The following is a 14,161-nucleotide window of genomic DNA, read 5'->3' as shown; positions in this document are numbered from 1 at the left end:
TTGAGATTCATGACCAGCTCATCAAAATGTTTGTCGATAAAACGTTACAATTCACATCTGAAGATTTAAATACATTTTGGCTTGCTTGTTGAAGTGAATATGGAAATTTAGTCACAAAAACAGTGAATATATTAATCCCCTTTGCCACATCTTACCTCTGTGAAAAGGGTTTTTCATCTACGGTTGTGCTAAAAACTAAATATAGGAATCATCTCTTATCACTTGAAAACAATTTGCTTTTGTGTGTTTCTAACACAGATTGACATATGGAGAAACATTTAAATGAAAAACAAATGCAACAATCTCATTAATTTATTTTCTTTACATGTGTACTTGTAAATGTAAGTAAAATGTTTAAAATAAATGATTCTTTTTCTCATAAAATGATTTCATTATTATTTACATGTAAAGTTGTAGGCTAATTTCACGACTGCCTTTCATAGGGAGGTAATCAGTGATGGGGGTCACTGTGATCCCCAGGCTGAGAAACGCTGCTTTAGATGGATGACTGCATATCAACTAATGACTTCATAAGCTGGCACTATATATTTTTATGAAAAAGATCCCATACAAGTGTTTTTCAGTCAACACAAAGTATCAAATTATTTGTACAAAAATTAATAATAGAACTGATCAAAAATTAGTATGAAATAATAGACTGTTATAATATTATAAACTTCCTGACCTCATAGAATCATTCACCATCAACCCTTCTTTTGCAGATGTTTCAGTCCATCCAATAAAATTATGTTCTTTATAAAAAGTCTCTATTTCCATTTGCTCAACTTGCCGATGAGGTAAATCACACTGAAATCAAAAATCATCAGTAAACTAACCATAGGCTAGGCTAACCAACCATAATGAAAGAAATGGAATAGGAAAAAATACAAAAATTAAATTCCACCAAAGAATTGTTGATATAGCTAATATAAGTTAAATAAAGATGAATATGAATGCTAAATAAAGAACTAAAACATATTATAAAAAATTCTAACACTGAAAAAATTGTTGAACAAAATATAGATATAGAGAACACAACAGAAATGATACTAATATATGAACAGATGCATGTATGACATTTATCAGCAGAACCAGTTAAAAAAGTAACCAACAAAAATGAAATACATGTAAAAAAATACAGAAAAGATAAAAAATAACATAAAAAATAAAATAATGCACTAATTACAAAAGCAGACAAAGGAAATGCATTAGTTATTATTAAAAAATAAGTTATATAAAGAAAACAGAAGATTTTATAAATAAAATACAATCTACAATAGAAAATAAAAATAAAATTGAAATATATCAGAAAGAAATTAAAGGAATTATAAAAAAATCTAAAAATCTAATTAAAGAATATTAGTATGAAATATATTAATATGAATCCAAGTATACCAGTTATGAGAAAAGATTAAAAATATAAGAATAACACATGACTGCAGAATTATATCATTTGACATAGAAAATTAGACCCATATAGATCTGGCACTCATCTCTTTACCAATTTATTCTTTTTTATTTGTGAATAGTTGTATTTTTTAATTTTTATAATTGTTTTTATTATTCATATAGCAGAAAATAACAGGTATAAAATAGAAATAATCAGAAAAATAAATAAAAAATAGAAACAAAAAGAACTTAATTTAAATCAATTAATAATAAAGAAACCTTTAAATGGAGTAAATTAACATTCACAAGAAAAGAAATTTACCCAATTAAACAATTCTTTAGTAAATGTAATATAAAAAGTGGCTGTAAATATAAATAATACATTAAAAAAGATTTTTGATAGTAATGTAGAAGAAAAAGATATTTATCACAGTAATGGTATATATAAAATAAAATGTAAATTTAATGCAACATACATTGGACAAACGGGAAGAAAATTAAAATTAAGATATAGTGATTAATGAGATCTTTTAAAAATCAAAAAAAATATTCTAATTTTATATAAAACTAGAGTATCCAATTACTAACAATTGTGAGTATTAATTATTCAAGCACTTCATTCTTTTATTTTATGTTGATGCATTTTGAAATAATGCCATTGTTAAAACTTATTGTACCAGTACTTTTAAATCTCTGTTAGTCTTTATATATTGTTTAGTCAACGCCCCTCCCTTTGATATCATGCCTTATGTGGCCTTCTCCTTGTTTATTTGTTATTAACACTTATACTTACCTTTTAATTTTATTTATTTATTTCCTGTTTTCAGGACGTTCTTGACAGCACAGCCAACTGATTGTTGATTTGTTCATTTATGGTTGTTTTATTGTTACTTTTTAATTTGAAGATTTCTATATTTTCTAAAATGTTCACTCTTCTTTCTTTAATACAATTGTATTAAAGTGCCTTATGCGGCCTTCTCCTTGTTTATTTGTTATTAACACTTATATTTACCTTTTAATTTTATTTATTTATTTCCTGTTTTCAGGACGTTCTTGACAGCACAGCCAACTGATTGTTGATTTGTTCATTTATGGTTGTTTTATTGTTACTTTTTAATTTGAAGATTTCTATATTTTCTAAAATGTTCACTCTTCTTTCTTTAATGCAATTGTGAATTAATCTCAATGATTCTTCAGTTTTCATTGGGGTATATTCTTCTTTTATTAAATGCACTGCATAATTAGAATCTTAGGTTTAATTTTCTTAGCATTTGGCATCATTGGTATTATACAGTTTATATAAATATAGAGTATCTACTTACCAACAATTGAGGGTATTAATTATTCAAACGCTTTCAGATTATTCCTCCATCATCAGGGATTACTGATTAATTATGAATTTTATAGTTGTGCATATAAATTTTTATAAATATTTTTATAAATAGGAATTAAAATGAAAATAAAATTTAAAATTATTATGTTCATAACAGTTGATTGTCAATAGTTAAAATAAGTCAACGTTTAAAGAAAAGCTTCTTGTCAGTAAGATGTTTACAACTATTATCTGATAACCTGAAATTATTAACAATCAACTGTTCTGAACATAATAATTTTAAATTTTATTTTCATTTTAATTACTATTTATAAAAATTTATATGCACAACTATAAAATTCATAATTAATCAGTAATCCCTGATGATGGTGGAATAATCTGAAAGCGTTTGGATAATTAATACCCTCAATTGTTGGTAAGTAGATACTCTATATTTATATAAACTGTATAATACCAATGATGCCAAATGCTAAGAAAATTAAACCTAAGATTCTAATTATGCAGTGCATTTAATAAAAGAAGAATATACCCCAATGAAAACTGAAGAATCATTGAGATTAATTCACAATTGCATTAAAGAAAGAAGAGTGAACATTTTAGAAAATATAGAAATCTTCAAATTAAAAAGTAACAATAAAACAACCATAAATGAACAAATCAACAATCAGTTGGCTGTGCTGTCAAGAACGTCCTGAAAACAGGAAATAAATAAATAAAATTAAAAGGTAAATATAAGTGTTAATAACAAATAAACAAGGAGAAGGCCGCATAAGGCACTTTAATACAATTGTATTAAAGAAAGAAGAGTGAACATTTTAGAAAATATAGAAATCTTCAAATTAAAAAGTAACAATAAAACAACCATAAATGAACAAATCAACAATCAGTTGGCTGTGCTGTCAAGAACGTCCTGAAAACAGGAAATAAATAAATAAAATTAAAAGGTAAGTATAAGTGTTAATAACAAATAAACAAGGAGAAGGCCACATAAGGCATGATATCAAAGGGAGGGGCGTTGACTAAACAATATATAAAGACTAACAGAGATTTAAAAGTACTGGTACAATAAGTTTTAACAATGGCATTATTTCAAAATGCATCAACATAAAATAAAAGAATGAAGCTAAGAAAGGTAAATAGTACTAAACATAGAAAAAACAGAATTCAAAATTCTACTTGCAATGTACCACCAAGTAGCACTCATCACAAGTAATGATTTATTATAAGTGAAATTTAATGATAGATAAAACTCACAAAATAATAATATTTACAAAAAAAAAACTAATAATAATAAAATCCAGAAAACAAGACAGAATGCCACAATCATAGCAAGAATGCTTATAAATCATATACAATTGTCCATGCAGTGATTTCTATACAATGGTTGAAGTCTGGATGATTAATTTCAAAGGGATTTATATATGTAGGACAAAGTGACAAAAAAAATTACTTTCAACTCTTGTGAAATGTGTTCTCAGAAGATCTTTTAGAAGTTGTTATAAACTTGCTTTGCCAATCTAACAGTCAGTGGTGTTATTATATGAGTAGATGATGCCTGTTTTTAAATGACTATTAAGTTAAATGGTATATTTATTCTGTGCAATATTTGTTAATTAAATCTGCAGTTTAACAATCCGATGTTATTAATTACAATTTTGTTTATTTGTTTATTATTAACAAATATTATTTGTTATGATCAATGTGGTTTAATTTTTGTACTCCCCCAGTCATTGTCTATTACAGTCTGTTTTCTAATAGTTACATTGTTTTTTTTAATATGTCATATGGCCTTGTGTATTTTGTTTGTATGGTTTTGAAACCAACATAGTCCTCTCAATCATCTTCAAAGCATATAGTTTCATACTTCCTTTTCTGAAACTGTTGATTAATTTATGTTTTAAGTAGTCATATTATCTGTCACTAGTGTATATTTGATTTTGTTCTGTATTTCTTATAAGTCTGAGTTTACAGAACAAGATGAATACTATAATAGATTTTAATAAACATATTAAATTAGACAAAAAAAAACATACCACAGATCAAATACACTATTTGATCGCACTTGAAAAGGGTTTGCTGAGCACTTCAAAACAGCAAAAAAAAAATGATTCGGTCATCCAGCATAATACATGTGGACAATGGAAAACCCTGGTCTACTAAGATTTGAAAAATGAAGGATAATTTATTTTAAAAATTCTGATAAAGGGAAACTCCTTACTTAATGAACAAAACTTGTATAGAATATAATGTACAGAATGGAAAGTAACAATTTACTTGATGTCTACAGCGCAGTGTTTAACACACACTTCTTTAAGTTTGAGTCTACTACCGTCTGTTAAAATGCATAGTATAAACACGATTCTGGATTTATCATTTCCACTGCTTTGAATCAAAATTGATTTTTCACCTTTCCTATTTACAGCAACATTATACAGCATAATAAAGAAAACAGAATTTCAAAGGCATTCTCGACTAAACATAAAGGATATTTGTATTGTCTCTTTAATTTTATCACAAGATGCTGAAAAGACAATACTAAAAAATAAATAATTCACTGTATTCAACCAGAAATTACTGAGCTAATCTTTTGGACTGTCTAAGCCACACTGGACTACCTAAGTTGGATTGGGTAATCCATTTTAATGCATGATTCGCCTGTACCAGCTGATACTAGCTTTAAAATCATTTTCATTAATGTTCTAACTTCAAGCTATTTTTTTCTTTTTTCTGGGTATAAAATTTTGAGTAATGGAAAATTCCTGATTCTTATTTCATTTATGAATTCTTCTTTTTTATATATTTCATCATACCTTTTTCCCCTTCATTTTCCTTATTAGTTCATTTTGAAAATGTGCTAAACAACACAGATTCTCTGAATAAGTTGTTTCATTCATTATTAAGGTCCTAGAAATATTAATTGCTATGAGAGAGATTGATAGAGGATGCAATGACTACTGACATATAATTCCAAGATAGTTGTCTACAATTTCTTTAAAGCAGTTATCCTTCTGTGGTGGTGGTATATGCTAATTAAAGAGAGCCAATATTCATCTTTATTTTAAGTTAATATTTGAAAGAGCAGACTGAGAAAAAATACGAGTGAAGAAAGCCTTGATAAAAGTGAAAAATATGAGAATAAATCATCAATGCAAAGCTCTACCAATCAAAATGAATAAATGGAAATAAAAACAATAACACAAATTCAAATTCTTAAACAACAAAACACATAAGATAACTTATGAGTTACAAAAAAGACATGTATTTCACTAGTATTTGTGCTAACCACATTTATTAGCTATGAGCTGATAAGTGCAATATGTATTAGTGGTTCACGGTCTTATGCTAATATCCAATAAAACCTTTCAGGGCTAGAATGAAGCTAGCAGTATCGCCGCACCACTTTTATGAAGGGTATCTGTACAGAATGGGTCTTCCCTTTGAGGTGTCATAATACTAACATTAACACACATCTTTGTCATTAATAACATAATGTGACTATTGTGTGAATGTTTATCAGTTATAGAAAATGGTGGTCTTATGACAGGAGGAGAAAAGAGAATAGAAGAGGAAGTGTTGAATCCAAGAAACAGGTAGACAGACCGGTGTGGCTTGCCAACAGAAATTTAGTTATTTTCTCTACAGCAGAAAGAGCTAATATTCAGGGTATCTGCAAAATCTTTACTTCCATTCTTAGCTCTCTCAAATAATTTTTTGGTAAATATGAATAAATCTCGTTAATTTAATTTTGTTTTTTTTTCTAATAATTTACCTTATTTGCTAGTAGCATACATGGTATAGGGCTTCCATCTGGCAATGTACATTTTGAATCCACATCCTTTTTCCACTTTAATGTATTAGCAAAAGAGTTTTTATTTGTAAGATCAAACATTATAATACACCCATGAGCATCTTTATAATAAACACGAGTCATCCAGGTAAATCTTTCTTGCCCTTTAAACAAAATTAAAATTACAATTTAATATACCTATTTTATTGTTATGTTATTAATATTACTTTTAATTTATTTATAATTTGATAAGTTTTATTAGAATTTTCCATTGTTTATTAAAAACACTATAATGAGTATTACTGACAGTCCTCTTCTACATGCATATTTCATTGATACTGTTCTAGTGCTCTCAGTATTGTACAAAATTATACTCACAACTTTTTTGTTTAAAAAAGAATTGACATACACCTTCATCTACTTCTGTTTTGCACTAATCTTTTAATCCAATTTATTTACTATATGAGATACAAGGGCTGTCCAAAAAGTAGCTTATGTTTTGAAATAAAAAACCAACCAAATAAAAAAAGAAATTTTATTATATACATTTCAAAGGGACAATCTTAAACTATAATTTCTACATAGTCGCTATTTAAATTGAGGCACTTATCATAATGATGCACAAGCTTTTCAATTACTTCTCTGTAGAAATCTGCCGCCTTCGATTTTTGGCACCTATCTTGCACAAAACTTGTGATAACCAAGCTTCTCCAATACAGTTTCATGCAGTAAACCACGTAAAATTTGGGGGTAATGAAGCAAGAGTTCCATAATTGTAATGCGGCAATTTTCATGAATTTTATCATTGATTCTCATCAGTTAATCAGTCACATGGCTAGGGCAACCACTGCAGTCCTCATCATGAACATTGGTGCGGCCATTTTTAAACTGAATGCACCACTGCCTCACTCCACCATCACTCATTCCATCTCCGTACACCTCACAAAGTTACTGATAAATTTCAATTGGTTTAAGGTTTTTTGCCAGTAAAAACTAATCACTGAAAGCATCCCACAACTGATGGGATTAGAAGTGTACATATCAGTAATTCACAACCAACAAATTAGAAAAATCACAGTCCATATGCTATGACAGCTTGATGCGTAGTATTGATTGTAGAAATGTTTTGATGCTAATATTTACATACATTAGCTAATATAAATACATATATATTAATTTTTTGTTTAATGTATTCTAATTTTTGTCTTCCTATAGATTTTACTTACTTTCATTGTTAAATTAATAAATGTGAAAACCTTAATCCTCCATTAGGCCCAATGTATCTGACAGATAAGTGTTAATTTTTTACCGTAAGTTTGTGGTTATAGAACTGAGAGGAACCAGGATTAGTATGTGTTCAGTGCTCCCCACTTAATACACACTAGTGTTGATTTGTTAATATCACTGCTGAAGTGATGTTCTATTTTAATAAATGTATATAACAATATGTGATAAATGTATATCCATTTAGGCTTGATTCTATTAGATGTATTTTAAACATTGCATTTAAAATACTTTTTACAATAACAATTAAATCCACCTGGGGAATTTCAGCATTCCCCCAGGTGGATTTTCATTTCCTTTCATTATGAAAATCCAAGTAACTTTCAACATGTTTGTTTAAAACCAACTCTTTGGTTTTCCTATTTTTAAAAGTGAAAAAGATGAGAATTAATCACCAATGCAAAGCTCTACCAATCAATATTAATAAACAGAAATAAAAACAATAGCACAAATTCAATTTTGGTTTATTTAAGCACATTTTTTGTTGCTTAGACTACAATGATGTACATAAATATTTTAAAGAACTTTTTTCTAGGTTTATGTACATTTAATAATTCGACAATTGCATGAAAGATATCCTTGCTTGTACTAAAGGTTTTGCCATCCTCCTTACAAATCCACTGTGTGTAACTAATAACTTTCTCTGAGAGTAATGAAGTTCATTATACAGTCAGTCTTAATGGTGAGCAGAATGAAGATGACGCTTGTAGAGCAGAATATTTCCTGCATTTCATCAGTTGGCATGCTAATGTGGAAGAATATGTTTATCTCAGTAAAGCAGACAACGGAAAGCATTCACTTCTCACTGTTCCTAGTACGTCTAGTATGCTTGTTATCTTGAGTGACTGTGGCAGTTTTAGGAGTGATTTTTATCTCATATCAAGTTGCCATCAACCTTTTTGGTTATGGTATGTAATATATATGCTGAATAAGTAAACAGAAAAGTAACTGTGATGATATTACTATCTAGGTAGTGTATACATTGAATTACTACTCATCAGAGTTTAGAAAGCACAACACACAGATGCGTACTAGTTCTGCCTAGAGTGACTGAAGTAGTGTTGATACTGCTCTTAGTACATTGGAGGGAGTAGCATGCTGTAACAGGATGTCATAAGCAGCAAGAAATCAGACACTTTGTAGCATTTATGTCGTTAATTTTGCGTTCTTTGTTTCTATATTTTAGAAATAATATTTTTCAATAAAGTTTTTTTAAAATTACCTTTTCATTTAGGTTTACCTTGGCAATTCTTCAGCCAAGATCTAATTGCATATTAAGATGAAGAGTGGTTTAGTGGATTTAGACAAAAGTTATAAGCAAATATTTTTATTGATCATTTACAACAATCCTGAAGAAAATCCAAAAATCTTTTCAGAAACTCAAGATCACTTAGCTGAAGTATGTGGGACAAATTTTTTTGACTGAACATAAATACTTCATTTACCAACTGATTTGAATGAAATTTTGTATGGTCAAAAAACGAGATACAAAAAATCTACTGTAAAATATCAGCCTTTTTGTGCAGAAAAAAAAGAATAAAGATGACTGAAACAAAAGTCCATCCACATCTATATATTGATAGCAATACTTCACAAACTAGGTGTAAACATTCCTGAAAAAACTACTAGTTATACGAAGAGTTTCTTTTTAAATTACTTTCTGTAAGATCTCATCAATATTTAGATTTTGATAATGCTCATGTTCTTTTAGAGAAGCCCACAATAAAAGATCCTAGCAGTCAATTATATCTAGTGATCTTGGAGGCTGTCCAAAACTTTAAATCATGTTCAAACTAATGCGTAGGCAGTTCATCACTAGAAAATGGTTTTACTCTGTTTACATTATGAAGCAAATCACCACCTTGTTGAAAAATAACAGAATTCAACAAATAAGACCTCTGGAAGAGTAAAATGCAAATAATGTGAAGATTTAATACATCTAATTACCACTTAACTGATGTGGTATGATTGGATATGTTACACCAAACTATAGACTGCAATAATAACAACCCAAATTGTAATCCCTTTTTATTTAGGCTTTTTTCTTTTATATGTAAAAGGTTTTGCTGTGTTATAATAGTGAAAGTTGTGTTGATTTATTAGAGTATTAAAATAAAAGGTAGACTAATCCAAAAACACTGCATGGAGACATAAAACTTTGTTCACTTATCTGGATCATTTTGAGAAGATTGTGTACATGACGTACAAATTGATTTTGTATTTATAACCCTATGCCCAGTAGATTTTGGTATACTTGTGTGTAAAATAACACACCTTTGAAAGAACTTATTTTTCCTGGAGATTATAGTAAAGAATTATATATAGTTTCTTCTTTTTCTGTACTTAAAATCGAGTTGTATATTTTTATACAAAACTCTATGTTGTTAACAGCAATATTTCACTTAGAATTTTTTAAATGTAAAGTCAATTCCTGGAACTGTAAAATGTCTTAGTGTCCCTGAAAGATTTCCAAATGATATAGAGAATACATTACTTTTTATTAGGTCATTTTTCATGAAGATAATTTTGTGTGAATTGAAAGTATTGTAGGTTATTATTTTTCTTTATTTAATTTTTTTATAAATATGGAATAGTCATTCAACAATATATTATATCGGTAAAATAATTTGAATCAAAGATGACTATGAAAACGCATTATTTAGGTACTTTAAAGTAGTTTTATTTAGAAAGATCATAATTTTGTTTTGAAAGCAACTAAAAGGCTGATATTTTATTGTTTAATTTTTTATGACTTGTTTTGATGTGTATACAAATTTTAGTCAAATCAGTAAATAAAATACAGCCAATTAGATGTAAACCGAACCTTCTCATTGAATATACTGTATACAATAACCTCAATTACATCTGAACAAAAGACAAGTTTGGAATAATTTAGGCCATGTCATCAATTTCAGCTCTTTCTACATTATTCTAATAATTATAGCTCCAAACTATTCTTTTTTTTGTTATAATAAAAAAAATACAATCTCTTACATTTGGTAATATTTAACTAAAAGTAAAGCTTAGCAGTATAAATTTTGTCTTCAGTTAAAGTATTCAAAAAGCAAAGCAAAACAGACAACATATTCAGAAAACAATCAAATCTGTATTAATTTACCTGCAATATCCCACAGTTGCAATTTTATAGTTTGCATTTCAGACCATTTGAGAATTTTTAATGCAAAATCAACACCAACTGTTCCTTTGTAATCTTTTCTATATGAATTTTGAACATAACGTTGAACATATGATGTTTTCCCAACAGTTGGATCACCAATTATTATAACTTTAAATAATTTTTCTGGCATATCAGAATTTCCTGTGAAACAGAATTATTATTGATATTTATGAATAAATAAAACCAAATTCAAAAATATTGATTACTATTAAAGTACTGATTAATATTAAATATTAAAATGTGACTTCTGCTATTCCTACTGCTTTCAAATTACCATAAATAATTTTTCATGCAATAAAATACACATAACAATGATAAAGCATAACCTGTATTTGTCATTATGGAAAATTTGTTTTTTATATTATTATGTACCAGTAATTTAAAGTAATATAAATACATGGAAAATAAATCATCATTGGAGAATTCAAAAATATAGTCTGCAATTATAATTATAAAATTTCAATTTTCCCTATTTATAATTAATGAAATGATTAGTACAATTTTTTTTTTAAATCTGTTCATTTCTGTTTTATGAATTAAAGGTTCCTCCATCTTTTATTTGTAAAATAATCAGTGCATTATTATTTTTTTACAAAAAATGTTTATACCAAATACACAAAAACAATTATTGTCTCAAGTCAACATAATATGCAGTATTAGAGTTGACTCATTCAATTTGAATTTATATATGACAACAGAAAAAATGTAATAAATCTGATAAGGTGTGCACTTTGTACTTCAGTGAAATTATCTTTACAGTATATTAAAATACATTAGTTTTGTAGCAAAATTAGATTACTACTGTTATTACAGTTAAAAAATCAATGTTACAAATATTAAGATTACTAACCTCCTAGAAAGAAATATAAATTAGCAGGAGATACTATGTTTATATTATATAATATATTGGCATTAATTGAATTACTTATGATGGTGACAATTTATAACAAACATTAACTCAATAAACATAAATATTCTACATAAATCAGATTTGTTTTTTATTTATAAATACAGACATACATACAAAATATATAGAAATTATTTTTAGTTTAGTCCTTTACTATTTAATGTATATTATTTTATAAATAAACATAAATACAGAAGATAGATTTGCTTCATTACTTACCCATCATCTTCCAACATCTGATTGCGATAGGTCAATTTATGACCTAGATAGTATGTTATGCAATTCATACTTCAATTTATCTGTTTTTTGTTTGCTTTGTTTATATAGAAAAGTAATCCTTTGCTACTAGCTGAACAATTTATCATCAATTAACACATTGATTTATTGATTTCTAAATAATAAATTTTATATTGTATTGCTAATTATCATTTAATATTAATTAGGCAGCACCAGCATTTATATTTTAGTAAAATAATATTACTTCTTCCCTTGTGGAATGGAAATAAAATGTAGTGTACATAACAAATTTCACAGAAAGGAGTATTTAAATCCATTGCTTTATAATATTTATCCCAGTATTTTTTATGGCTGTGATGCATGTAAAGCATCTGAAGGATAAAGATATTTTCTAGTTAAATATGCTTTCAATGTGAGTAATGATATTTACTTTATGGCCACATTCTATAATGAACAAAACAAAGATACTGCTTTAAGGTTGAGTATCACCTGCAATTTAGAGCCTTTGGCATGCTAACAAGCAGTAGTATGTTGGCCTCAGTAGAAACATCTTTACTCTTCATTTTCTCTAGTAACATTGGATGCTTATTATTCTTTGAAATGGTTATGAAAGTTTCAGGAGCAGTGCCTCTTGTATTAGGTTACCTACAATTGTTAGATTATGGCCCCGAACAAATATTTTTAATCTATCTTCAAAATTTTATAATTGAGTAAATATATAATAATTTATTTTACTGTATTTTCCATTGACTATAACCACCAGTATCATGTCCTAGAAGGATGCTCTTCTTCATCTAGTAATATTACAAAAAAAGGTTTATTACCTTTTAGAAATGGGTACAAACCATTATTTTTTTATCTAGAAAATTATATAAATTTGGAATCGGTCTACACGATTCATACTTATAGGCATCAAACAATGATCTGACTATTTTTTTTTTAAATCCAACTTTATCACTATTAAAAGTAAATGTTTAACAAACAATAAATTAGTATAGGTAATATTAATAACTAAAAAATATTTATCACTACTGAAGTTATTAATTGTAATGAATGATGATAATCGCTTGGGATGATTATGCAGATTACATTTGGAAAGATTAAGCTCAAATATTTTTGCTCTAAAACTTATATCTATGTTTGGTATGATAAACTGATAAGAGCAGTTTACAATACTCAATGTTGTTTCAGGATCATCATTTTAATTTTTAGGCTATAAAAGTGGAAATAAATGTATGATAGGAATAAGGAAAAATGAAACATATCGGCAATCTTTTAGAAATATAGAATAACTGATATTTTCTGTATTATTTATTTATGAAGCAATAATCAACTATGGGCATGCAAATTCTAAAAGAAATTTTGACTCTCTTAATTATCACACAAGAACTGGAAGAAGTAGGTTTACGAAAGTCTGCAGAATATTATTTGAATATAAATGATTTTATGTAGGATGACAGTTCACTGAGGAATTACCATTTGAAATCGGGCCTGTGATGATAAAAAATTTGTTCACAAAAGCTAATGTATTTTTGAATTAAAACATGTTTTACTCCATTAAAAAATTCCTTCTCTTCTCCAGTCATTAGATAACTACAGATTTAGCCTTAGATTTAATTGTAACTTTTGACTCATCTATACTCAATACTGAGTTACCAGGGTATTAAATCTAATTCCCTGGAATTCCTTTAGATGAAATTAAAAAAAAAAGTAGGAGTGTTTTTGATTTTGTTTTTAAATAAGGCATTTTCTATGATTGTGAGTTTATAGCTACCACTATAATGAATTTGAGTGTGCTGGGTTCTTTATGGTAATCAACAGCAGACAGGGATATGAGCAGTAGCTGATGAAACATCCACGATCAAGTTGCATGGTTTTATCTGTAGGGATAATTAGATGTGTTGTAGATATTAAGAGTAACAGTTGTGATGGGTTTCTGGGTTTTCTATGAATTTTGAAAGAGTTCTTGTTGTCTAATTCTTATTGTCTAATTCGGTAACAGTAAAATCTTGAAAAGCAGTTTTTTGTACACATATTCTTCTAAAA

The 14,161-nt window shown here is 27.6% G+C and overlaps 1 protein-coding gene across 4 annotated transcripts in view; it reads right to left on the bottom strand.

Annotated features, from left to right (window-relative positions):
* The window catches only part of LOC142323650 (ras-related protein Rab-7L1-like), a 41,917-nt gene that overhangs the window by 11,685 nt on the left and 16,071 nt on the right, over positions 1 to 14,161 (bottom strand). For 3 of the 4 annotated variants that reach the window (XR_012756147.1, XM_075363666.1, XM_075363667.1), the window contains 3 exons: positions 10,912 to 11,112; positions 6,492 to 6,673; positions 686 to 807 (listed from right to left, as the gene is read on the bottom strand). Coding sequence is in view for 3 of the 4 variants with exons in the window: in XM_075363666.1 (XP_075219781.1) it covers positions 686 to 807; positions 6,492 to 6,673; positions 10,912 to 11,112 (505 nt within the window). In the remaining variant the exon portion in view is untranslated. Of the gene's footprint in view, positions 1 to 685; positions 808 to 6,491; positions 6,674 to 10,911; positions 11,113 to 12,097; positions 12,196 to 14,161 lie in introns of those variants that run through there. The other variant, XM_075363668.1, reaches the window with a different exon arrangement.

This window comes from Lycorma delicatula, chromosome 4 (assembly GCF_047948215.1).
Source record: "Lycorma delicatula isolate Av1 chromosome 4, ASM4794821v1, whole genome shotgun sequence".
Lineage (NCBI taxonomy): Eukaryota > Metazoa > Arthropoda > Insecta > Hemiptera > Fulgoridae > Lycorma > Lycorma delicatula.
The sequence above is the reverse complement of the archived record's forward strand: the minus strand, read 5'-3'. Positions and strand labels throughout refer to the sequence as shown.